This window comes from Symphalangus syndactylus, chromosome 4 (genome assembly GCF_028878055.3).
Source record: "Symphalangus syndactylus isolate Jambi chromosome 4, NHGRI_mSymSyn1-v2.1_pri, whole genome shotgun sequence".
Taxonomy (NCBI): domain Eukaryota; kingdom Metazoa; phylum Chordata; class Mammalia; order Primates; family Hylobatidae; genus Symphalangus; species Symphalangus syndactylus.
In genome coordinates this window covers 118,450,079-118,476,508 of record NC_072426.2, presented here as the reverse complement: position 1 = coordinate 118,476,508, position 26,430 = coordinate 118,450,079, and the positions used below count along the sequence as shown (strand labels likewise).

The 26,430-nt window shown below is 38.2% G+C and overlaps 1 protein-coding gene across 7 annotated transcripts in view; it reads left to right on the top strand.

The window, feature by feature from the left end:
* OTUD4 (OTU deubiquitinase 4) overlaps window positions 1-26,430 on the top strand; it is a 70,763-nt gene that overhangs the window by 7,381 nt on the left and 36,952 nt on the right. For 5 of the 7 annotated variants that reach the window (XM_063638226.1, XM_055276011.2, XM_055276016.2 and 2 more), the window contains exons 3-13: window positions 1,467-1,517; window positions 7,997-8,043; window positions 8,966-9,038; window positions 10,466-10,547; window positions 13,511-13,643; window positions 17,423-17,483; window positions 17,734-17,851; window positions 17,945-18,009; window positions 20,783-20,877; window positions 22,510-22,613; window positions 22,716-22,902. In XM_063638226.1, coding sequence (XP_063494296.1) covers window positions 1,467-1,517; window positions 7,997-8,043; window positions 8,966-9,038; window positions 10,466-10,547; window positions 13,511-13,643; window positions 17,423-17,483; window positions 17,734-17,851; window positions 17,945-18,009; window positions 20,783-20,877; window positions 22,510-22,613; window positions 22,716-22,902 — 1,016 coding nt within the window. The remainder of the gene's footprint in view (window positions 1-1,466; window positions 1,518-7,996; window positions 8,044-8,965; window positions 9,039-10,465; window positions 10,548-13,510; window positions 13,644-17,422; window positions 17,484-17,733; window positions 17,852-17,944; window positions 18,010-20,782; window positions 20,878-22,509; window positions 22,614-22,715; window positions 22,903-26,430) is intronic. The other 2 variants (XM_055276012.2, XM_063638225.1) reach the window with 1 other exon arrangement.

Genomic DNA, 26,430 nt, shown 5'->3' with positions numbered 1-26,430 from the left:
CCTGACCTCGTGATCTGCCCGCCCGGCTTCCCAAAGTACTGGGATTACAAGTGTGAGCCACCATGCCTGGCCTTAGTCCATATAATCTTACGAGGTATGATCAGAGGTTGAAAGTTCCATGGGGAAAAGTTTCACTGTCCTTATATGAACCTTCAAGCAGTTTCAGTTGTCCAGAATTGGAAAGAGATGTTGTAGAAAGGATTATGCCTTGTTACAGACATTGTTCAGCCATGGCATAGATGGACGCTTTCTGCTCAGAAAGGAGACTCTCAGAGAGGATGCAGGCTTGTGTCAGAATTCTGCAGTCTCTTGTAACTTTAAATGGTTCTGTGTTTTTTTTTTTTCCTTAGACCTATAATCATCTAATACAGAACAGTAGCCCTTTATTGGTGGGCTGTTTAATATATATGGTTCTTTTATTATAAATGTCTTTTGAAATTTAAGATATTTTTGGCAATTTGACATTATATAATCTGAAAGAATCTCAATCTTAAAATCCAAGGGTGCTTAAAAGATTTTTATAGACTATGGAGTGTACTTTAATGTCTTTAAGTCTATCACTTTGCTAAATCAACTGGGACTGTAATTTAAATGCAGTTGAATTTGGTGGTTCAACAAATGACTTTTAGAGATTTCTCAAATGAGTGCGATTGCTGTGAAAGAAACATAAAAAAGATTGCGTTATTACACAGCTTGAATAAACTGTTTTTATGTCAAAGTAACAATGAAGCAATGAAGCAAGCTGTATTAGAAAAATCTTGTTGATGCTTCAAAATATTTTTAGCCTTACTAGTTCTCATCGCTCTTTCTAGTATCACCTGAGAGACAGTGAGTACTCTATCTGTATTATTAAGCTGTACTATTTCTTAGCTAGTAAGTCAGTTTTTGTTTTATTCCCTTCTACACACTGGTCACTACCAAGTTAAAGCACTGCTTTCATCATATAATTTCTGAGTTCAGAATGTCACCTGAAGTGACCTTGAATGGCCTTTCTCATCTAGCCTTTAAGTCCTGCCTGGGCTCAAGGCCCTCTGTAAACAGGCCCCCATTTGGGTTCTTCTCCCACTCAGTTCCACAACAGGTTGTCCTGCTCTAGCTGGCCAGATTGCTTGTCTTCCCAACACAGTGTTCCTCTTCCTCCTCATGCCACATTGGCCCTCTCTGTAGAGTATCAGCTGCCTTTTGCCATCCAGATCCTGTCCAGCATTCATCTTGAGTCACTCTTCTTTCAGGAAACCTTTCCTGACAAAATTTCCTTCTTTAAATTCTTTTGTATGTTTATAGTCTTTAATGATTGCTATATGTTTTCATAATTAGATTATGTACATATTTTTAAATAATACTGAGGTATTTTAGGTTTATGTGCAAACTCAGTAATTCACAGTGAATGTTGTTTACACAGTGAAGCGGTTAACTGTTTTGGCATATATCTTAGATGACATTTCTAATAGATTTATTTTTTGCAGTTTATAGAAGGATCATTTGAAGAATATTTAAAGCGTTTGGAAAATCCACAGGTATGTCACAGTCTTCTAGTATATTTCTATTTTTATATATCCAAATAATGTATTTAAAATTCATTAAAATAGAAGATTACCATTACAGTGTATAGAGGAGTTGCAGTGATGGTGTACCCTATTTCCTTATAAACGTTTCCTACACATTTTATGCAGCACTTAAGTTGGAGCTGTGTATTAGAGGTTGCCTCACTAAGGCAGAGTTGTGCTATTTTATCTTTGCTATAATGGCATGTAAATGTAGTATAAAAAGCTGAAATAATGCTGGGGCAATGATTTTCAGAATGCTACGCTGGTGTGTGTATGAAACTTGGACAGGATGAAGTTTGATTTCTTTTCTTTTTTTTCTTGAGATGGAATCTCACTCTATTGCCAGGCTGGAGTGCATGGCATGATCTTGGCTCAGCCTCTGCCACCCGGGTTCAAGCGATTCTCCTCCCGAGTATCTGGGACTACAGGCGTGCACCACCATGCCCAGCTAATTTTTTTATTTTTAGTAGAGATGGGGTTTCACCATATTGGCCAAGATGGTCTCGATCTCTTAACCTATGATCCGCCTGCCTCGGCCTCCCAAAGTGCTGGGATTACAGGTGTGAGCCACCACACCCGGCCTGCAAAGTTTTTCTTCCTAGGCAACTGAGAAGGCAGAGTTCTTTCATGCAGGTTCCTATTTCCATGATCATCTCGTAAAGTGGGAAGAGACTGTTGAGACAGAAAAGGATAGCACTTACTCACCAACTCCTGCTGCTATACTTTTTCAGTCATGTTGATGTTAAAAGGACTTTTCTTAATTTTTTTCTGTTTACAAAACTAACATTCTCACTGTAAAAATCCAAATATCTTGGAACGCCACTTAGAATGTTAAGGTAAAAATAACATTGGCAAAGAAAAAAGCTAAGAAGAGTTAAGGAGTAAAGGGAATGCAATATAGAAACCAAGGGTGTTTGATCAATGACTCATGTATCCATTTGGTTACCTAACACTAATTTGAGTGCTTGTTACGGGCCAAGAATTCCTAGTCACCCTGGGGATGCAGAGATAATGTAGATAACAAAAAAGTTTCCCTGTCATAGGAAAGAAGGTCAATACAAGCTAGAAAAGGAGATTTGTCACAAGAGGTATATAGCTGTAATGCTGTAGGCATTCAGAGTGTTATTTCTAGCTGGGTAGACAAAGCAACACTTGGAGAGTGAGTTTGTTTGGAAGTCTGAATAGATTCTAAATAGGAAATGCCTGGGCTGAAGGGCATTCCAGGCAGTGAAAATTGTGAGCAAGGCAGATTCAGAAAACAGTTCCGATTGTGTGGAGCATTGAGTATGTGAAGATAAGAAGTAGTGAGAAAGGAGTTGGAAGGCAGGTTAGGGCCAGACTGTGGGAGAGCCTTCAGTGTTAGGGTCAGTGGTTTGGAGCTTATGCTTTAGACCCGTGTTTCTCAAAGTGTGATCTGTAGGTTATCTGTATCAAAATCACTTGATGTGCAATGCAGATTGCCTGGCCCCTATTCCATACCTGAATCAGGGCCTCTGGGCCTGGGGCCTAGGCATCAGGCATTGGGAAGCCATGTAAGGATTTTGGGGCAGGAAGTAAGAGTAGTGGTTATCCTATCTAAAATTGTAATTCTCAGCTTCCAACACATTCCCTGTACCCCTCTCTGCTTTATTTTTCTCTGTAGTGCTTGTACCATTTAATGTACTGTGTATTTTCTTTGTCATCTTCCTACTTGAATTAAGCTCCATGAACACAGAGTTCTGTATGTTTTGTTCACTGCTGTGTTCCAGAGCTGAGGGATTTTGTTGACTGAAGGGTTGGATGGCATCTTCTGACAGTTGTTTCTTTTTTGTTACTAGCAACAAGTATTTGTAAATCTTCATTCTTGTTTTTTTGCTTTCGTGGGCTGGGCACAATGGCTCGTGCCTGTAATCCCAACACTATAGGAAGCAGAGGTGGGAGGATCACTTGAGATCAGGAGTTGAAGATGGTGAAACCCCGTCTCTACCAAAAATACAAAAAAATTAGCCAGGCGTGGTGGCATGCACCTGTAGTCCCAGCTATTTGGGAGGCCAAGGCAGGAGAATTGCTTGTACCTGGGACGCAGAGGTTGCAGTGAGCCTGAGATCGTGCCACTGCGCTCCAGCCTGGGCAACAGGGTGAGACTCCATCTCAAAAAATAAATAAATATATTTTTTTGCCTTCCTGATATATGGCTGTATAAAATGAAAACAGCAACCATTTGGCAGATAGTTGTTGGATAAACTCAGTTGCTTCATCCAGTTCTCAGAGAGAGCATCTTTATCCTCTTAAAATAAGTAATAGCAGAGCATTTTGAAAGGTACTTCAGACTTGTGTGAGAATATGTTTTTGTCAGCTTTGAGGTAAAATTGACATACAATGAAATTCATCACTTATAAATACATGATTTGATGAGATTTGACAAGTGTATATGCTTATGTAACCACCACAGCAAACATCATAAAGGACATTTCCATCACTCCAGAAAGTTTCCTTTTGCGTTTTTGCAGTTAATCCCCTTCCCCCATCCCCTGGGACCTGGCAAGCACTGATTTGCTTTCTAAGTTTTGCCGTTTCTAGATGCATATAAGTGGAATGATAGAGTTTGTAGTCTTATGTATTTGGCTTCTTTCATTAAGCCTATTGGAAACACTAAAATTTATTCATGCGTTTAGCAGTAGTTCCTTTTTATTGAAGAATAATAATCTGTGTATGTATCTATCACAACATGTGTATACATTTACCAGCTGATTGATATTTAAGTTCTTTACAGTTCTGGGTTGTTAAAATTGAAGCTGCTGTGTTCACAATTGCTTATAAATCTTTGTGTAGACATGTGTTTTGTTTTGTCTTGGATTAATACCTTAGAGCAAAATTGCTGGGTCATCTGGTAAATATGTTTTTGAGAGAAACTGCCAAACTTTTCGAAGTGACTGTACCATTTTGCTTTCTCATCAGCAATATTATGAGAATTTCAGTTTCTCCACATATTTGCCAGCACTCTTTGTGATTTAACTTGAATTTCTCTAATGATGTTGAGCATCTTTTCATGTGCTTATTTGTCATGTATCTAATTCTGTTGGTGAAATGTCTGTTCATAGGTTTTTCCCCATTTTTTAATTGCTGTTGTTCCTACTGAATTTTACTAGTTCTTTATACTGGATATAAGTCCTGTATTGGATATATGTTCTACAAATACATTCTTCTAGTTTGTATTTTGACTTTCCTTTTTTTTTAAAATTTTTTATTTTATTTATTTATTATTTTTTTTTGAGGCAGAGTTTTGCTCTGTTGCCCAGGCTGAAGTGCAGTGGCACGATCTCAGCTCACTGAAACCTCTGCCTCCCGAGTTCAAGTGATTCCCCTGCCTCAGCCTCCCGAATAGTTGGAATTACAAGCTTGGCTTTTCATTTTCTAAACAATGTCTTTTGAGGAACAAGAGCTTAATAGTGATGACTAAGAACATTTAAGTTGTGTAATTTTGATATAGTATGGTTAATTAATTAAAACATATTTTGAAGGAATTCTTTTTACAGGAAAGATGTATGTCACACATCGTAAAAAATGCTGATTAAGTAAAATTACAGTGTTATGGTGGAAGACGGTGGTAGTAGAATATCGATTTTTTTTTTTTTTAATAATTTAATACTGACACTGCTTGGGGAAGATTTTAGGATATCCATTGTTTATCTAACCAGACTACAAAAGAATTTATTCTGAAGATTGCGTATCAAAAAGTACATTATTCTCATGTAGCATTTTATTGAGACGGATAGAATTTTTCATTTTTTATTTTTTTTAGAGATGGAGTTTCACTCTTAATACCCAGGCTGGAGTGCAATGGTGTGATCTCAGCTCACTGCAGCCTCTGCCTCCTGGATTCAAGCAATTCTCCTGTCTCAGCCTCCTGAGTAGCTGGGATTAGAGGCACCTGCCACCACGCCTGGCTAATTTTTATATTTTTTAGTAGACATGGAGTTTCACCGTGTTGGCCAGGGTGGTCCTGAACTCCTGACCTCAGGTAATCCACCCTCCTCGGCCTCCCAAAGTGCTGGGATTACAGGCATGAGCCACCGTCCCTGGCAGAATTTTTCATTTTTTAAAGTGATGTAATACTTCTTGTATAAAAATTAGAAATGTAGCTCGTGTGTTTGATCTAAACAGACTCATATCAGTGAACGGTTTCCTCTACACCAGAGGGTATCACTTCTAGCAGTTTGTGAGAAGCCATGATTGTTAGGCTGAGGCTTATTTTAAGAGATCTATTTTAATATATGGCACTTATTTAATTTTGAAAATCAGAGCTAACTTTTAAGAACTATTGAAAAGTCTCTGAGGGAAAAGATTGTGCTGGTCTAAGATCAAAACATTGTTTAAAATATTTTCCTTATTTTAGTTTTTCTTTTCTTTCAAGGAATAAGTGGCAGCATTCATTTATCAAAGCTCATTGTTTTTGGTGACTTAATGTATTAAGTCTTTACTGACTTCACAGTACTATAGGAAAATATTCTTTGGTAAAAGTTTTAAAATATAGATGTATTATAGAATGAAGTGTGAAAATTCTTCATTTTTCCTCATGTTAACTTCCCTGTCTCTGTTGTCAATTTAGGATGTATCCTCCCCATCCCCTTTCTATGCGTTCACATGTAACAATATATATGCCTTTTTGTTTTTCACAAATAGGATTATTTTCCCATGATTTACTTTTAAAACTTAATCTTGAGTGATTTTTCTAGGTCATTTCATGTGGTTATACCTCATTCTTTTCAATGAATGCATGATATTCTATAGTGTGGATGAAACATGAATTATTTTTTATTTTTATTTTTTTTGAGACATAGTTTCGCTCTTGTCGCCCAGGCTGGAGTGCAGAGGCGCAATCTCGGCTCACTCAACCCCTGCCTCCCAGGTTCAAGTGGTTCTCCTCCCTCAGCCCCCAAGTAGCTGGGATTACAGGCATGTGCCACCAGGCCCGACTAATGTTTTGTATTTTTAGTAGAGACGAGGTTTCACCATGTTGGTCAGGCTGGTCTTGAACTCCCGACCTCGTGATCCGCCTGCCTCGGCTTCCCAAAGTGTTGGGATTACAGGCGTGAGCCACCACATCCTGCCTGAAACATGAATTATTTTACTATTCTGTAGGAATCTTAGGGACTTTTTTTCCTGCTTTTTTTTTTTTTTTTTTAACACCGTTACAAATAACTCCCAGTGACATCATTATTTTACATACACTTTTGTAGACATGAAATATTTCTTTATGATAGATTTACAGAAGTTGAATTGCTGGGTCAAAGGGTATATGGGACATTTTAAATTTTGAAATATACTGGCCATTTGCCTTTCAGAAAGGCTTTAAGTGACTTTTCTAAGGAGTGTAGAATTTCCCTTGTTTTCAAAACAATTGCTAGGACACTGCTCTCTTTTGTACCTTCATTTACCCTGAAGATAAGAGACCTTCTGCCCTTTTTTATACTTCCCGATTTTCTGCTTCTATTCAATATTTCTTTTTTTTTTTTTTTTTTGAGACGGAGTTTTGCTCTTGTTGCCCAGGCTGGAGTGCAATGGTGCAATCTTGGCTCACTGCAACTTCCACTTCCTGGGTTCAAGCGATTCTCCTGCCTCAGCCTCTTGAGTAGCTGGGACTATAGGCATGGGCCACCACACCCGGCTAATTTTGTACTTTTAGTAGATATGGGGTTTCTCCATGTTGGTCAGGTTGGTCTCGAACTCCTGACCTCAGGTGATCCACCCTTCTTGGCCTGCCAAAGTGCTGGGATTACAGGTATGAGCCACTGCGCCCGGCCGCCTCTATTTAGTGTTTCATTTCCTGAGCTTATACCACGTGGCAGGCTCTCTCCTGAGGGCTAGGCTGGAGGATAGCCCTTGCCTTCGATACGTTCTCAACTTGGGCCAGGCGCCCAAGTTTTTTGGGAGGCTGAGGCGGACGGATCACCTGAGGTCGGTAGTCGAGACCAGCCTGACCAACATGGAGAAACCCCGTCTCTACTAAAAATACCAAATTAGCCGGGCGTGGTGGCACATGCCTGTAATCCCAGCTACTTCGGAGGCTGAGGCAGGAGAATTGCTTGAACCTCGGAGGCAGTGGTTGCGGTGAGCCAAGATCACGCCACTGCACTCCAGCCTGAGCAACAAGAGCGAAACTCCATCTCAAAAAAAAAAAAAAAAAGTCTCAACTTACAGATGCCATGCTGTGGTCTTGCCACACCAATAGGAACTGTCATTTTTCACCCTGTTAGTATTTTTTTGTGTGTGTGTGGGAGAGACTTGGACTGCATTTTACCACATATTGTGGTCTGTTTTATATAAATGTTTTTATAATATTCACAATACTACTAATAATGAGCTTTAAGAACTCATTACATATGCTGTATAAAAGTATGTATAGAAATATAAAGTGGAATCTAAAAAGTGTGAGACACTTACGTGCCACCTTTTTTTCTTCAATACAGGAATGGGTAGGACAAGTGGAAATAAGTGCCCTTTCTCTTATGTACAGGTAAACACTGTAATAACATAAGTAAAATAAAATGAAACCAGTGGGAAATTATATTACATTATATTAAAAATGTTAAAATAGCAAAACTCTTCTATACTTTAGTTATGAAGCATCTCTTCTAAGTTTTTTTTAATCGCATCAATTAGATTTTGACATTTAGATATGTCAGTGTTTAGAAATTTTAATTCTCAAAATACTTTGGAAAAGGGTACAGAAATTTTTCCAGTCTATGTTCTGTAAGATATCACTTATCAACCTTAGAGAAATGATTTTCTACTTTCTCAGGGTCAGTGGCATTGAATGGCCACTAGAACCGTACTAAAATACCATGTTACAAATTGAGTATTCCTTATCTGAAATGGTTGAGTCCAGAAGTTTTTGGATTTCGATTTTTTTTTAAATTTTGGAATATTTACATTATACTTACCCAGTTGAGCATCCCTAATTTGAAAATCTGAAATCCAAAATGCTCCAATGAGCATTTCCTTTGAGTGTCATGTTGGTGCTCAAAAAGTTTTAGATTTTGGAACATTTGGGATTTTGGCTTTTTAGATTTGGGATGCTCAACCTGTATTCAGTTTTGCTACTTTTGCCTAGTAGAGGAACAGGTAAATACTTTGTTTTTTCTTTTCAGAATGTTGTTTAAATTTAATCTTCAAAATTTCTTTGATTTTTGAAGTGTCCCTTTGGAATTATATCTGAAATTTAATATATATACAAATTATATTTGAAATTTTACATGTTTAAAGTGTTACTTTTATATAGATATTTTACAACTTAGTTATCTCATTATTGTCTTTTGTATCTCCAGTGGTTGGGACAGTGCCTGGCACGTATTAGGCCCTTGATGAATGAATGAATGATTAAATTCAAATTCATGAAGTATAGTCCATTATAAATAATTTCTAATTGTTATTTTCAGGAAAGATTTTATAATTTATCGGGAACCAAATGTTTCTCCTTCACAAGTAACCGAAAATAATTTTCCTGAAAAGGTAAGAATTATTCAAAGTGTTCTAAAGTATTTAAGTAAAAGAACCACTTAGTTGCTACCATGACCTCATAAGCTATAATTTTAAATGATTTTTTGAAATATTTCTATATTAAGGTTATGGTATTCTGATTTCTTAAAAGTTCCTGTAGCCAGGCGCGGTGGCTCATGCCTGTAATCCCAGCACTTTGGGAGGCTGAGGCAGGCAGATCACTTGAGGTCGGGAGTTTGAGACCAGCCTGACCAACATGGAGAAACCCCGTCTCTACTGAAAAAACACAAAATTAGCCGGGCGTGGTGGCACATGCCTGTAATACAAGCTACTAGGGAGGCTGAGGCAGGAGAATCGCTTGAACCTGGGAGGTGGAGGTTGTGGGTGAGCTGAGATCACACCATTGCACTTCAGCCTGGGGAACAAGAGCGAAACTCCGTCTAAAAAAAAAAGGGGGGGCCTCCTATTAATTGTCACTTAGTCATATTATTTTGTATTTTTTTTGCTCCTACAAATTACTGTATTTAACCCTTTTATAACATTTTAGTAGAAACACTGAAAAGAATTATGAGACATTAATGCATATGATGAACTAGACTTACGATTTTTTGTCAATATAAACATTAGTAAAAAAAAAAATAACTTGTGAAAATAGGTTCTGCCATTACATCCAGGAATACTTTAGTAAGCATATATATTTCCCTAGTGTAAATTTTACTCACAAGGGTGTTGTTGCATTATCTGTCATAAAGCAGAAGCAACTGAAAAATTTTGTGAAGCCTAGAAAGAAAGATCAACTGACTTATTATAAGAGAATTTTTGTCTTAAGTAGCTATTTTGGAGTCATGATGGCCGAATTGAAGTGACTTGTGTTCCACCATGCTGGTGGTGATAAGTTAGAGGGGAATTGAGTGAAATACTACTGTTATAAGGGTTTTGGGGTTTCTGGGACTTTCTAAGGGATCTGGCTTCTTCAAAACAAGTTTTGAAATATATTGTTATATTCTAAACAAAATCAATGTGCATTTTTCTTTGTATAAGTGATGATTTTCTAAATCATCACTTATACAAAGAAATTTATCTTTGATTTTGCTTGTTAGAAAATTTTGCTTGTTAGAGGTTAGCATTAATAAGGTTTTGAAATATTTTCTTACAGTGTCTTGTTCTTTAGTTGAAGGCATGTTTTCATATATTATTTTTATTTTTTTGTCATCCTATAAACATTTCCAGAAATCATTTTGAATTTTTTGATTTAATGTTTATATAACATTTCAGCATATGGATGTACTGTAGCTTGACAACATTGAAGCTTTAGGTTACTCCTAAAATACTCACTGTCTGTTTGGAAATGATCTAGTAATTCAGAGGCATTAGAGACATACGTTGCAATGTAAATGTTATGTACATGAGGGGCTGAAATGTTTATTTTTCCCTTTCAGGTGTTACTGTGTTTTTCAAATGGAAATCATTATGATATTGTGTATCCCATAAAGTATAAAGAAAGCTCTGCTATGTGTCAGTGTAAGTATCACCTTGTGTTTATATGGGAAATTATATTCCTAAACTTATACAGTCTTTTTTTTTTTTTTTTTTTTTTTTGAGACGGAGTCTCGCTGTGTCGCCCAGGCTGGAGTGCAGTGGAGTGATCTCCGCTCACTGCAAGCTCCGCCTCCTGGGTTCACGCCACTCTCCTGCCTCAGCCTCCCGAGTAGCTGGGACTACCACGCCCGGCTAATTTTTTTGTATTTTTAGTAGAGACGGGGTTTCACTGTGTTAGCCAGGGTGGTCTCGATCTCCTGACCTCGTGATCCGCCTGCCTCGGCCTCCCAAAGTGCTGGGATTACAGGCGTGAGCTACCGCGCATGGCCTTTTACAGTCTTAATGTAAACAAATCAGAGCAAATAATTCTATTCTGTTATAATATAAAAGATATGTCCAAGAACCTTAAATTACCAAGAGTATTAATATTGTAATAAAAACTTGTTGCAATAGGAGGAAAGGTAGCTGGGCATGGTGGCGCATGCCTGTGGTCCCAACTACTTGGGAGGCTGAGGTGGGAGGATCACTTGAGCCCAGGAAGTCAAGGCTGCAGTGAGCCATGATTGTGCCACTACACTCCAGCTTGGGCAACAGAGTGAGACCTTGTTTCAAACTCAAGCAAAACAAAACAAAACAGAGAGAAATTGGAGGAAAGGGAGCTTGTGGCTAGAGTTTGACTTGTAAATACCAACTTTTTTTTTCCTGCAATAATTTTGGTAATAAAGATTTATATGTATTTTAAAAACTGTTAGTGTATAGCTTGAAAATCCAAATGACTGAGCAAATCAAACATTTGATTGTATTTGGCTCCAGGGCAGCATTTTGAACCTTGGCACTGTTGATATTTTGGGCCAGATAATCCTCTGTTGTAGGCTCTCTTGTGAACTTCAGAATGTTAAGTGGCATCCTTGGCTTCTACCTAGTGGATGGCAGTAACACACTCTCTCTCCCTTTGTGACAACGAGATTTTGCCAAATGTTTTCTGGGCATATGAATTCCCCTTGCCCTTCTTCTGTGTGAGAATTCCTGCTGTAGAAGAGCAGTGACCCTTCCTACCAGTTTCTTTTATATCATCCGTTCTGGAAAAGTACAGATCCAGTCATAAAGCACTGGTGCCGGGCTTGTGACAGCTTTTTCCTCTGTTCTTAAGCTAGTGGTAACCAGTAAAGATACGTGCAATACACTATTTTAAATAATTCACTGTAAGATACCAAAAGTGTAGCCTCTCTACCCTGGGCTGTGTCTTCTCCCTCCTAGCTAGTCACAATCTGGACATCTCAGCTTTGGGAAAGATAGCTCCTAGAGCTTGTCTTTCCTGTGCTTCTAAGTGCCTGTGGTTTGGGTGATACGAGGGCCGCAACTCCTGTTACTGGAACCTGGAAGAAAGATGGTCTATAACAAGGAAGTCTCTGTGGGAACTCATTTAGAGGTGGACACCCAGTATTTGTTGTTGTTGTTGTTTTTATTTTTGAGGTGGAGTCTCGCTCTCTTGCCTAGGCTGGAGTGCAGTGGCGCAATCTTGGCCCACTGCAACTTCCGCCTCCTGGGTTTAAGCTATTCTCCTGCCTCAGCCTCCCGAGTAGCTTGGATTACAGATGCCTGCCACCAAGTCTGGCTAATTTTTGTATTTTTAGTAGAGATGGGGTTTCACCATCTTGACTAGGCTGGTGTTGAACTCCTGACCTCAATTGATCCACCTGCCTTAGCCTCCCAAAGTGCTGGGATTACAGGCATGAGCCCTACTATGCCCTACCTTTTGCTGTTTTTTAAGACACGGTCTCGCTCTGTCACCCAGGCTGGAGTGCAGTGGCATGATCTCAGTTCACTGCAACCACTGGCTTCTGGGTTCAGGCGATTCTGCTGCCTCAGCCTCCTGCGTGGCTGGAATTACAGATGTGCACCACCACACCTGGCTAATTTGTGTATTTTTAGTAGAGACAGGATTTCACCATGTTGGCCAGGCTGGTCTTGAACTCCTGACCTCCAGTGATCTGCCCGCCTTGGTCTCCCAAAGTGTTGGGATTACAGGCGTGAGCCTCCACACCTGGCCCCATTGTTGATGAATTCTTAGTACATTGTTTTCTTAAAGCTCATTGTAATAAAACCAAATGAGAGTCCTAAAATCCATGTATTTTTGAATTTTTGTTAAAATATATTTCCCTATATTCAAGACTGGAGTTTTAAAATTTTACTTTATTTAAATCAACAAAGTTGTCTAAATATGCTTCTTTCTTTCAGTGGCTGCTGAAAATATATTTTGTAAGAGCTGCTTTTTTAGTTCCTTATGTAAAATTAAAATCTGGAGCTAGGTTATGTAGTCAAACATCCTCTTTTTCTATAGCAACCTGAGAAGTGCTTGTCCAAGGTTACAATTAGTGGGAAAGCTTAGACTAGCATCCAAGTCTTCTGACTTGTCAGCTAGTATGTACTATACTATATTCCTCTTTCTAGCAATCTTAAAGCTTCTTAATGTTTTTCATCTAAGTCTCTTAAGATTGGGCATGTTGTATGACATCCCTAAGTCTCAGTTTACTTATCTGTACAGTCGGAATAATGCTTCACTGTGCCGGGATTAAACGTAAGGATATATAAAGGTGCACAGTGTGTGGAATGTAGTAGTAATAATTGCTCAGTGTGTGTGTTTTGGCTTTTCCTGTTGTCCTACTTGTTTCACAGTTGTGATACCTTTTTGTGATGGTGTTTCAAAAATGGCACTGTCTTTTGCGATTATTTTAAACTACTTAACTGCACTTACAGAAATTTTAGTTGTACCCCAGGTAACTTTCTGATAAAATTATGTTATTGACCATAAGGTTTAGCAGATATCTAGTCAGGATTTTAAAAGCCTGAACAATAGAAAGTGACGGAACATGTGATGGTCTGTTCCTGTTTTTAAAAAACTGCCTGTAGTTAATGTTGGAAAATCTATCTGTCATTAATTGCAGCTCTCCTTTATGAATTGCTGTATGAGAAGGTATTTAAAACTGATGTTAGTAAAATTGTGATGGAACTAGACACGTTGGAAGTAGCTGATGAAGACAACAGTGAAATATCAGATTCAGAGGATGACAGTTGCAAGTAAGAATGAAATCCTAAAATATCTTTCTAGTGCCATACAAGGAAACATTTAAGTAAATGTCTTTACATTTCAGTAAATGTCTTTGCATAACATATATTGAGGTATTAATGGTATTCATAAAATACAGCAGTCTGCTGAAGTTTCTTTATCCCTGCCACTAATTTTACCTAATTTCTATTATGGGACTGTTTGTTTTGAAAGTTGGTGTTTTTGGTTGATGAAAATTTACGTCTGCAGTCTAGATGCGTATTTGTAGAATAGATTTGGTCCTACCTATATGTGTGTGTATTATAAAATTTTAAAGTTAACTTGTCAATTGTTCACATACCCAGTAATGAAATAAAATGGCCGTTTTGATTTCCTTCACTTTCTTTTATTGTTTTCTTTCTTAGGTAGTGCCTCTTTTTAGATAATGAAAGTTCCAAGTTGGGGTTATAAGTATGTGAACACCTCTGGATAATGCCTCTGTGTAGGTTGTGAGTAAATATGTCTGAACGTAGAGTCTCTGAGGCTTAGCTTTCTTTTTCACACAAGACATACAAGGTAGTGTTTAAGAGGTTGGGCTCTGGTTTCAATCATGGCTTCCTGCTAACTTGACTTGGGGCAGGTTACTTAAATTCTCTAAGAAGCCTTAATTCCAATACTCTAAAATTAGGATATAATTAGTATTTCCTCAAAAGGGACAATTCTTGAGATTAAATGTGAGATAGCATATAAAGTACATAGCCTAGGTCCTAGATACGGTATCCAGTGTATTAGTTATCAGTTATATTAGGATGTTTACTCTGTCTTTTGTAAGAACCAACCCTGTTGTATTCTTATTGAAGCCAAAAGTATGTATTGTTGTATGAGAATATGAAAGGATTGTACTTGGTATGTTACACTCTGTGACACTAGAGATAGAAATGGAACTTAAGCCTTAGGATATCTAATTCTTTATTATAAAAATAACAAAAAATATATGTATATCTCTTGATTTGTTTTTTTTTTTTTTTTTTTTTTTGAGACGGAGTCTTGCACTGTTGCCCAAGCTGGAGTGCAGTGGTGCGATCTCGGCTCACTGCAAGCACCGCCTTCTGGGTTCACGCCATTCCCCTGCCTCAGGCTCCCAAGTAGCTGGGACTACAGGTGTCCGCCACCAAGCCTGGCTAATTTTTTGTACTTTTAGTAGAGACGGGGTTTCACCATGTTAGCCAGGATGGTCTCGATCTCCTGACCTTGTGATCTGCCCGCCTCGGCCTCCCAAAGTGCTGGGATTACAGGCGTGAGCCACTGTGCCCGGCCTGTATATCTCTTGGTTTGTAATTCCGGGTATTTATTGAATTAAAATTTTCTGATCCTGATTGAAAATTTGGCCACCATTTCTTTCTAACTTGAATCAGTGTCTGCCATTGTAAATTTAATTCTAGAATAGACTGACTTTGTGTAGGTAGAAATTTTGTTTTACGGTTCTCTCTGAGCACCATGTCATTGAGCATGGGGGACATTGGAAGAGAGAATGACTAGCTTGTTACAACTTATTACCTGTGATTGGGGTTGGGGGACTTCTAGCACATGCCCTTTAGTTGCTGCTGCTGTTAATGGTGTTAGCAACAACTGGGTCTTGTATGGCAGTTGGCAGGTGAAATATAGAGTAGGGGCTAGTAAGCTGGAGAAGTTTACCAGAGACGGTAGAGCAGGTGTGTAAGAAGATGTGTTCACTATTGTGTTTTTCTTTTTATACTGCACTGTTGTTGTCCTTGGAATGTGGATTACCTTTATACTGCATTATTAAAATTTCTTTTTTTTTGAGACGGAGTTTTGCTCTTGTTGCCCAGGCTGGACTGCAATGGTGTGATCTCGGCTCACTGCAACCTCCACCTCCTGGGTTCAAGTGATTCTCCTGCCTCAGCCTCCGGAGTAGCTAGGATTACAGGCATGCACCACCATGCCTGGCTAATTTTGTATTTTTAGTAGAGATGGGGTTTATATTGGTCAGGCTGGTCTCGAACTCCCGAACTCAGGCGATCCGCCCGCCTCGGCCTCCCAAGGTGCTGGGATTACAGTCGTGAGCCTCTGCGGCCTCTTTTTTATAAAACCATCAGATCTTGTGAGAACTCAGTATCAGGAGAACAGCATGGGGAAACCACCCACATGATTCAGTTATGTCCACCTGGTCTTGCCCTTGATCCTTGGGGAGTATTACAATTCAAGATGAGATCTTGGGTGGGGACACAAAGCTAAACTATATCAGCCTACATCTCAACACTCATTTTTTGCCTACTTATTTTTTTTTCCTTTATAGCAGTTATCGGCATTTAACATACTCATTACTTACTTAGTTTTTATCTGTTATCACCAGATTGTACATCTTGTGTAGGCGGAGTTTTTGTTCTCTTAAATGCTAGACCCCAGTGCCTAATGATACAGTCATCCCTTGTTGTATACCAGGAGATTTGGGACTCTTGAGTATACCACAGTCTGCACATATTCAAGTCCTACACAGGCCCTGTGAATCTGTTTATATGAAAAGCTGGCCCTCTGTATACTTGGGTGTCACATCCCGAGAATACTGTATTTTTGATCTGCTTTTGGTTGAAAAAAAAAAAAAACCTGTGTCTAAGTGGACCTGCACGGTTAAACCTGTGTTGTTTGAACTACTATGTGCATGGCACATAGTAGACAATCAAGTTATTTGAGTATATGAATGTGTAGGTATGTATGTGACAGTGAATTTAAAGGGCTAATGATGGTGCTTTCATTGTGCTGAACATTATTTGACATAGAGTTGTTTTTTTTTTTTTTGAGACGGAGTTTCGCTCTTGTTGCCCAGGCTGAAGTGCAGTGGTGTGATCACGGTTCACTGCAACCTCCGCCTCCTGGGTTCAAGCGATTCTCCTGCCTCAGCCTCCCGAGTAGCTAGGATTACAGGCATGTGCCACCATGCCCAGCTAATTTTGTATTTTTAGTAGAGACAGGGTTTCTCCATGTTCGTCAGGCTGGTCTTGAACTCTTGAACTCAGGTGATCTGCTCACCTCTGCCTCCCAAAGTGCTGGGATTACAGACATGAGCCACCATGCCCGGCTGATGTAGAATATTTTTAATAAAAGGGTGGTCGAATCTGCCTGTAGATACTTTTGTTGTAAATGGATTGTTTTTTAAATGGGGCCTCGTGTATATTGAAAGGAAGTTTTTACATTGTGTTTTTTTTTTGTTTTTTTTTTTGAGACAGAGTCTTGCTCTGTCGCCCAGGCTGGAGTGCAGTGGCGCTATCTCGGCTCACTGCAAGCTCCGCCTCCCGGGTTCACGCCATTCTCCTGCCTCAGCCTCTCCGAGTAGCTGGGACTACAGGCGCCCGCCACCACGCCCGGCTAATTTTTTGTATTTTTAGTAGAGACGGGGTTTCACCATGGTCTCGATCTCCTGATCTCGTGATCCGCCCGCCTCGGCCTCCCAAAGTGCTGGGATTACAAGCGTGAGCCACCGCCCCCGGCCGACATTGTTTTGTAAATTTAATTATTCTACCTACCCAAATTTCACAGTTTATTTATGTTTTCTTATTAATTACTGAGCCAGTTAGGATTACTGTTGTCTTTGACTTCTGTCTTATATACACACATTTACATACATATACCCTTTTATATATAGATACATTTATACCAAAACTTGTATGAGCTCACTGGAATATAGCTCTTTTTGGAGTATAGTTCTGATTTTGAAGACTTTTAGATGAGGTTAGAAGGTAATTACATGCAAATACCTTTTTTCTGCCCCAATTATGGCTATCTTTCTTTGTAGGAGTAAAACTGCTGCTGCTGCTGCTGATGTGAATGGATTTAAACCTTTGTCAGGCAATGAGGTATTTTTTTTTTAAAGTGGTTTTAAATGTAGTTCTTTAATATAAGAAAGCATATACATTAAAATCTTAATTTTTTTCTTTTTTCTGGTACATTTCAGTCAAGTCAGGATCATCTACTAAGAAATTGATTTGGTGGCTTCCTAATTTTTTGAAGTTTCTTTTCTTCATTTGACTTTAGTTTTACATGTATCTCAAACAAAAATGTTTTAAAAGCATTTATGTGTTGATTGGACTTCCTGACTTTGTTTAGCAGCTGAAGAACAATGGGAACCCCGCTAGCCTGCCTTTGTCTAGAAAGGTTCTTAAGTCGCTCAATCCTGCAGTCTATAGAAATGTGGAATATGAAATTTGGCTGAAGTCTAAACAAGGTGAGTTAAAAATCTGCATTTTCCATAAATTTGCTTTGTAGCACTTGAAAATAAGTCAACTTTATATTATACTGACTTTTTTTTTTTTAACAGCTCAGCAAAAACATGATTATTCCATTGCTGCTGGCTTACAATATGAAGTTGGAGACAAATGTCAAGTAAGTGACTTATGTAAAAGAAGAAGAGATTTTACTTGAAACTTTGCTTTTTCTAGAAAAACTTTGCTTTTTCTAATACGAACCGAGAAAACAGCTGAGGTGTGAATGTGTTGTTAATTTGGGATTTCAGAATATATTTATCATGTATATACATTTTAATAGTTTCAAGTATTTAGCTTTTTGACTCATTTGAATACATTGCTAAAATTGTATGTATCTAAAACCGTGGCATCCCATCACATGATCTTTAAAAACAATTCAGCCTTTGGTATTACTTGGTTCAAAGAAGTAACGATAACATTTCAGATACTGAGGTATTTTTGTTAAAATTGACTGAAATTGATTCAAAATTGACTTTATAGGTCATTTAGTTTTGTTTATGAAAATCATCTTAGGAGATGTTGATACATACACAATGTTTACTGTTGCACTGAGGAAGGAAAGTGAACCACAGAGGAGTTTTTGCCAATTAATATGAATAAGCAGCTGCCCTGGGTTTGAGTAGCTGATTGTTAAAGGAAAAAGTTGGATTAAAATCAGTGTTTCTTAAACTAGTGGTTAACTCTCACTCCCTGCCTCCCCCGTACCATCGAACATTCAGCAGCGTCTAGAGACATTTTTTATTGTCACAACTGGGAGGGTGCTACTGACATCTAGTGGGTAGAGGCCAAAGCTGTGGCCAAACATGCTGCAATGAACAGGACAGCCTCCCTCATCTCCCTCTAACAAAGAATGCCTAGTCCAGAGTGTCAGTAATGCTTAGGCAGAAGAAACCCTAGGTAAGATAATTTACAAGGTCTCTTTTCTTGTTTTTTGTTCTTCGTTTGTGGAAAAATATTGCTATTTCAAAAACAAAAACAAAACCCCCACATACACAAAAAATGTTATGTGGAAGTTAATTCTCATCAGAAATTATTTCCATCAAAAAGTGTTGCCTTTTAAAAAACTACTTTAAAACAGCCACTGGCAAACATTTCTTTTTGACTTATGGAGGAAACACTCATTTACTTTATGATAAATTGGTTTATGTGAAGTCATCTGATTAGCCAGGATTTTATCTTAAGAACCTTAATAGTTCTGGTTCTGGGGTATTTAAAGGTGAGGGAGAAGAGAACATGATTCATTCAGGTACTGCCTTATGGGATTGTCATAAATCTGCTCTAATTGTAGAAGGGAATTGTGGAAGTTTTTACTACATTGATTGGGAAAACTTGAAAGAGAACAAACGAGATTAAATCCAGGGTTTAAAGGTCTCTCTCCCCACCCTTCTCAAAAGAGAAGATGGCTTATGCTGTATCACTAAAGTCATGTTACTTATTTTAAGTCAAGCATATTTGCTTTGAGGTTGAAATTGCTTTTGGTAAAGTAGATGCTTTTGATAAAGTAGATAGTAAAGCACATGCTTTCATTTTTTTCCTTTTTAGAGTATTTTATTTCCGTCTGTACTACTTGACCATTTTATTTGGATAACATCTCATTAAAATTTTAAGAAACTGAGATGACTCTAAGGTGACTTGTTTACTCAAGTGTGTAAGATGTGGTTTAAACTTTTGATAACAACTAAGTTCAGAAAATAATTTTTTTATTGTGAAACTTTTGAAGGAAAAATGTCTTGTTGTCATTGATGAAGAATGAAATACCAGCTTGAGGACTTTGATTTACTACTGAAAGTGGGAGGTTGCTTAAAGCATTGTCCTGTATGTTATACTTGGCAGGTGCACAATTCAGTGTGGGCAGTTTAACTATAGGAAGAAAACTTAGGCTTATTTACTCTTTTATCATGGATTTACAACTGTGTAATATTAATTGTATGCTAGAGAACAGTTAATGGATCTATTTTTAGGGATAAAAATCACAGTTGCACATTTTTAATATAGGAAAAATGGGAAGATAATTGTAATAGTAGTTGCTCTCACTTGTAGAGTGGTTGCTGTGTACAAGTTGGTATCCTTTATGTGTATCCTGTGCACCCTCATTCCATCTCCATGAGTTCTGTGACGTAGGTACTATTATTAGCTCCATTTTGCATTATGAGGAAACTGAAGGGAGAGAAAAATAACTTGCCCAAGGTCATATTGCTGTCAAGTGGAAAAGCCAGACCTGGAAGCCTGGGGTATGTGGGGCCACAGCCCTGCCTTCAGAACCAGGACATGTTGCCTCTTTTGTTTAGAGCCTTAACATATTGTGCTCCTACTTTTTGAACAATTTAGAAAATAAGTTTAGAAAAAAATTTAGAAGGACAAAGAAGAAAAGGTTTTCTTTCTTTTAGGTAGGAGATATGGAGGTTTGGGAGGTTAAGGAGATGGATTTTACTGTAGACCTATTTGAACTTGTTTTTACTGATAAACTTTATTTTCTGTTTAATTAAAGAGTAAATTTTAAAAGCCGGGTGTGGTGGCTCACGCCTGTAATCCCAGCACTTTGGGAGGCCGAGGCGGGTGGATCACTTGAGGTCAGGAGTTTGAAACCAGGCTGGCCAACACAGTGAAACCCTATCTCTACTAAAAATACAAAAAAAAAAAAAAAAAAAAAGGTAGCTGAGTGTGGTGTCACGCACCTGTGATCGCAGCTACTCGGGAGGCTGAGGTAGGAGAATCCCAGGCTTGAACCAGGGAGGTGGAGGTTGCAGTGAGCCAAGATTGTGCCTCTGCACTTCAGCCTGGGTGACAGAGCGAGACCCTGTCTCAAGAAAAAAAAAAAAAAACGATGATTAATGCAAAGGAAGCAGGTGACTGATTTTTTTTTTCCTTTTCATTTTTGGAATTTTTAACAGGTTAGGTTGGATCACAATGGAAAATTTTTGAATGCAGATGTTCAAGGAGTTCATTCTGAGAATGGACCAGTTTTGGTTGAAGAACTGGGAAAGAAGTATGTACTACTCTTCAGCTAAGGCATTTACTGCCTCCTCCGTTTAGCCTAATCATGAGCATTTTAAAATGGCTTTCAGTATTTGAAAATTCAGTGAAAGATAATTGCCCATGTATAGAAAGTATATTTGGGCCAGGGACGGTGGCTCATGCCTGTAATCCCAGCACTTTGGAAGGCTGAGATGGGCAGATCATGAGGTCAGGAGATCGAGATCATCCTGGCCAACACGGTGAAACCCTGTCTCTACTGAAAATATAAAAATTAGCTGGACATGGCAGCGCATGCCTGTAAATCCCAGCTACTCGAGAGGCTGAGGGAGGAGAATCGCTTGAACCAGGGAGGCAGAGGTTGCAGTGAGCCACTGCACTCCAGCCTGGCGACAGAGCTAGACTTTGTCTTAAAAAAACAAGAAGAAAGCATATTTGTTCCGACCTCTAGAAAAGCACTAAATGTGCAAATTTAGTATTTTGCACATTGTCAGACTTTAAATGAAGATTGTTTTGTTGCTTACTGTTTAAAATGTACCATTGTGCACAAAGGCAGTTCAAGAAATTGACTAGATCGTAATATGGGAGCTTTGGAGGGATTCATTTTAAATTCATTCAGTACTGCATTGCATGTAGTTAGTATTCAGTCAGTGTTTGTCAGATGGAGTAGCAAAATATTGTTGGCTTACCTTATACAGTGTTATTTTAGAGCATTTTTGTTTCAGTTGCTGCTGGGCGTTATTAGAGAAAAAGGTAGTAAGTCACACCTTAAACTTAACTGTGGAAAAATTTAAACATATACAAATTAAGAATAGATCCCCATTATAACTAACAGCACCATTTTTGAATCCCAATATAACTCAACACCCATTTTTAGCAACTCACAGCATTTGGCAATTTTTTTTTTCATTTTTTTTGAGACAGAGTCTTGCCCTGTGACCCAGGCTGTAGTGCAGTGGCACAATTTTGGCTCACTGCAACCTCCTCCTCCCGGGTTCAAGTGATTCTCCTGCCTCAGCCTCCCAAGTAGCTGAGATTACAGGCATACGTCACTACGCCCGGATAATTTTTTCTGTCTTTAGTAGAGACGGGGTTTGACCTTGTTGGCCAGGCTGGTCTTCAACCCCTTGACCTTGTGATCCGCCCACCTCAGCCTCCCCAAGTGCTGGGATTAAAGGCATGAGCCACTGCACCTGGCCTTGGCAATATTTTCTATTCTATTTTCCCTAATATGTTTTTAAAAAATGAAATTGGCAAATTTTGAAGGAATCCAAACATCACACCATTTCTCCAGTAGATGTTTATATGTTTCTCTAACAGAATAAAGACTTCCTTCCCCACCTTAACTACAGTACCATTATCCTGTCTAACAGAATAAATCATTCTGTGTTTATTTCACTGTTGCTTAGATTGTGATTCAACCATCTTTTTTTAAGATTAGAAAATATGCTTTTGATTTATATCATTTTATTTGATTAGAATTACATCTGGATTGGTAAATGCAATTTGTACGTTAATTGTAATTTGTTTTTAATGTAAGAAATAAAACTAGAAATTCTTATATAAGCTGAAAATAAATATGCAGAATATTTAAGTATTCTTACTAGGGTATTTTAAGCTATCACAAGTCTTTTCCCCTTTGAAGGCACACATCAAAGAACCTCAAGGCACCTCCCCCAGAGAGCTGGAACACAGTGTCAGGGAAGAAGATGAAAAAACCTTCCACTTCTGGACAAAATTTCCATTCTGGTAGGAGCACATCAAGCTATCATTCCTTTGGGATTGGGATGATGGTACTTGGGATTGTTTATAATATGAATATTATGATGTACTTTTGGGTTCTTACAACAGATATGGATTACAGAGGGCCAAAGAATCCAAGCAAGCCAATAAAAGCCCCATCAGCACTACCTCCTCGTCTGCAGCATCCTTCAGGAGTAAGACAGCATGCATTCTCTAGTCATTCTTCAGGGTCACAGTCTCAGAAATTCTCCAGTGAGCACAAAAATCTTAGCCGGACACCTTCACAGATCATAAGGTAACCTTCTTGAATGCAAGAGAAGTATAGAAATCAAGTAAGAGGCATTTGTTATATTTGCCACATTATGTGCATTTAAATAATTATAACTTTTTATTCATATCATTGTCCCTATATTAGTATTAAGAGCATTTTGGATAAAACTTCATGTGAGGATCTCAATTCTTTATAATTCTCTTCAAACAAAGCAAGAAAGTATATATAGAGAGACCTTTATCTTTTAGCAATTTTTTCAAATGGTTTGGGAGATGTTATTCTAGCCCAATCCTATTCTGGCACTTAATTATTTTCTGGTGGCTTGTAATAAGGTAAATACTGGATTCCAGATTGCATTCCTGTTTCCTTGGGAGGTGAGGATACTCCCATTTGTACAGGAACTTAAAGCACCCCAAAATCGTTGTTTTACTTTGATAAGTTTTGATTGTGGTAATGTCTCTTAATACTGAATGGGGCTACAATTTTAGGTCTGTGAAATATCAGCATTCGGACTAAGTATCCAGAGACAGATGAACTTTTAGGATCATTATTTTCCTGTGCTATGTGGATTTTAATTTTTCCCTAGTCTTCCCTTTCTGTTGAGTAATTTTATAGCCCTTTGGAAGAGCTTTATTTGAGAGGCTGTGTCTTATGTTGAAACTGTCTTCATCATGCAAATATGACCGTGTTTCCTGTGGAGTCTTCATAGGTGACTATGACAAGTACCTTTCCCATCGAAGCACCTTCTCAATTGCCCGAAGAGCTGTAGCATCAGCTTATGTGTTTGCTAACCCTCTGGTCTTTAGTTCCATTATTTCTGGCATTTGGGTGTTCCCTTTTTTGTGAATGCACTTAACATTTTGTCACTGAACATGTATAGGCTGGTGTGAAGGTCGTGAGGTTATCTCAGTTGATTGTTCACAGTCAGTTACAGATCAAACTCCTTGTTCTACTCTTTCACCCCTTCTCACTACTGTAGTTGGCTACTCTTAAAAAGAAAGGAAAGAAAAAAATATGTTTTGGCATCTTCAAGACAGAATTATAGGTTCTTAAGCTGACATTTATCAATACTGTTTTAGTTTCTTGGGGCAGTTGTAACAAAATACCATAAACTGGTCAGCTTAAAACAACAGAAATTTATTTTTTCACACTTCATGTTGCTAGAAGTCTGAAATCAAGTTGTTGCCGGGGCCATGCTCTCTCCGAAGGCTCTAGGGGAGAATCTGTTCCATGCTTGCCTCCTACTTCAGGAGTTGACTGCAGTCCTTGAGGTTCCTTGGCTTGTAGGTGCATCACTCCATTCTTTGCTTCCATCATCACATGGTGTTCTCCCCATGTGTCTGTGTCTGTCTCTTCTCATAAGGACATTAGTCATACTGGGTTTAGGTCCTACCCTACTCAGTATGACCTCACCTTAACTTGATTACATCTGAGAAGACCCTATTTCTAAATAAGGTCATGTGCACCAGGTACTAGAGATTAGGAATATGAACATATCTTTTTGAGAAATACAGTTCAATCCATAACAAATACTAATGATTCTAATCTGTTACATTACCTCTCCCACACAGAAAGAATTTATGCCACTAATTAACTAGTTATGGCTGAAGTTTGTTGTTTGGACATTGACCAAACTCCAGTAGCCCCTAGTGGTAGCTTACTCAATGCATGGAAAGTATCTAAGATATTAACTTACTTTGAATGTTAACTTTGGAAACCTAAAAATATAAAGTAACTGTAGGAAGGTTATAGGCAGAACTTGTTTAATAACATTCTCATTTTTTGATAGAAAAAGCAATATTCTTTTTCCTTGAACACAAGTGTACTCTTTAGTGATTTAAAGATTAAAAAAGAAAATACACACAGACTACAACATGGCTAATTTAAATAAACTTGTTTATTAGGAACTGAATTTACAATCCAGTGTGTTTCTGGTGTTGACTCTGATCGCCTATGAATTGGTATAGTGCTCAGATAGATGTCTTGTACCAATGATACTTTTAATCAACAGTTTTTTTTTTTTTTTTTTTTTGAGACAGAGTTTCACTCTTGTTTGTTGCCCAGGCTGGAGTGCAGTGGTATGATCTTGGCTCACTGCATCCTCCATCTCCCGGGTTCAAGCAATTCCCATGCCTCAGCCTCCTGAGTAGCTGAGATTATATGCATGCATCACCATGCCTGGCTAATTTTGTATTTTTATTAAAGACGGGGTTTCACCATGTTGGTCAGGCTGGTCTCGAACTCCTGACCTTAGGTGATCAGCCCACCTCTGCCTTGCAAATTGCTGGGAATACAGGCGTGAGCCACCGCGCCCAGCCTCTAATCAACAGTATTTTTAATACTATGGCATAGAGAAGCATATCTTATTAGGATCCTTTTTTATGTGTTAGCTATATGTGTTACTTGGTATATAAAAATACTTGATGGTGTGTGACAAGGCAGTGGTAATTAATACCATAGACATGAAACTTTAGAGATTTTTTGACATTGTGACTAATTACATTAGAACCTAGTGGTATTTGCAGTTTGTCATTAGGTTAGTATGCCTTCTCCATTGTGTGTGTGTGTGAATTTTACTAATGTATTAAAACATTTAAAAACTTTATTGAATATTTAAAGTAAGATTGTTACAAAATCTAGTCACATTTTAGAATTTTATAGCTAACAGTCTAATTGATTTAAGCCCAGTACAGTTCATCTTCACTGTATTTCTAATCTGTAACACATCACTTTTGAATTTCTTCTAGTTATAGAGCAAAAGAGAACTGTAGTGCTGGATATGAGACCTTCTTGGCCTCTCACTTTTTCCAGTTTTTCTTCATTGATAATTGTCTCTTCCTGTGGAGAAAACACAGAATATAACCAAAAACCAAGCAAGATTGCCATATATGCTTTTGTTAATGTGGCTATCCAGGAAATATTGTGGCTGAATATCTGTCTTCAAGCTAGATGAAAATAGATAGTAGTAGCTTCTCTCTGTGTGGTAGGTGAGGATGAGATGAAGGCCTTATAGTAGTGGCCATTTTTTTTGGGTGATAGGAGATGGTGATAAGGTAGTGCTAATTTTCCAGAGACTCCTGACAGTTGCTGAGTCCTCTTCAAAATTTTTTACCACTGGGATTTGGGAAGGATTGGTCTAAAATTTTGAGAGTCCAGATTTTCTATCCCTCCCTTTTTTCATCGATACCATTGGGGTTGACATCTGTCCTATTGTAATTAGGTTGTGATTATAAATGGGACTGTGTAAGGACATGAAATGGTTATTTCAGAGGTAAAAAAAAAAATCAGGTAACATCATAGTGCTCTGCTCTGTTGAGGAGGATAATATTTCTTTGTACTGTGACAGTATTTTTCTTAACAGGTTTTTAGATTTTCGTATTCCATTTTGAACAACTGTTAGACATGATAGAAATAGTATTCATACTGCCTTTAATAGTTATAAGCCATATAATACATTAAGGTTGGATTATAGGGTACTAAACTCTATTCATGAATTTCTTGTCATCCTTTTTTGACCAAAATTATGTTGAAATGACAGCAGTCTTATCTGTG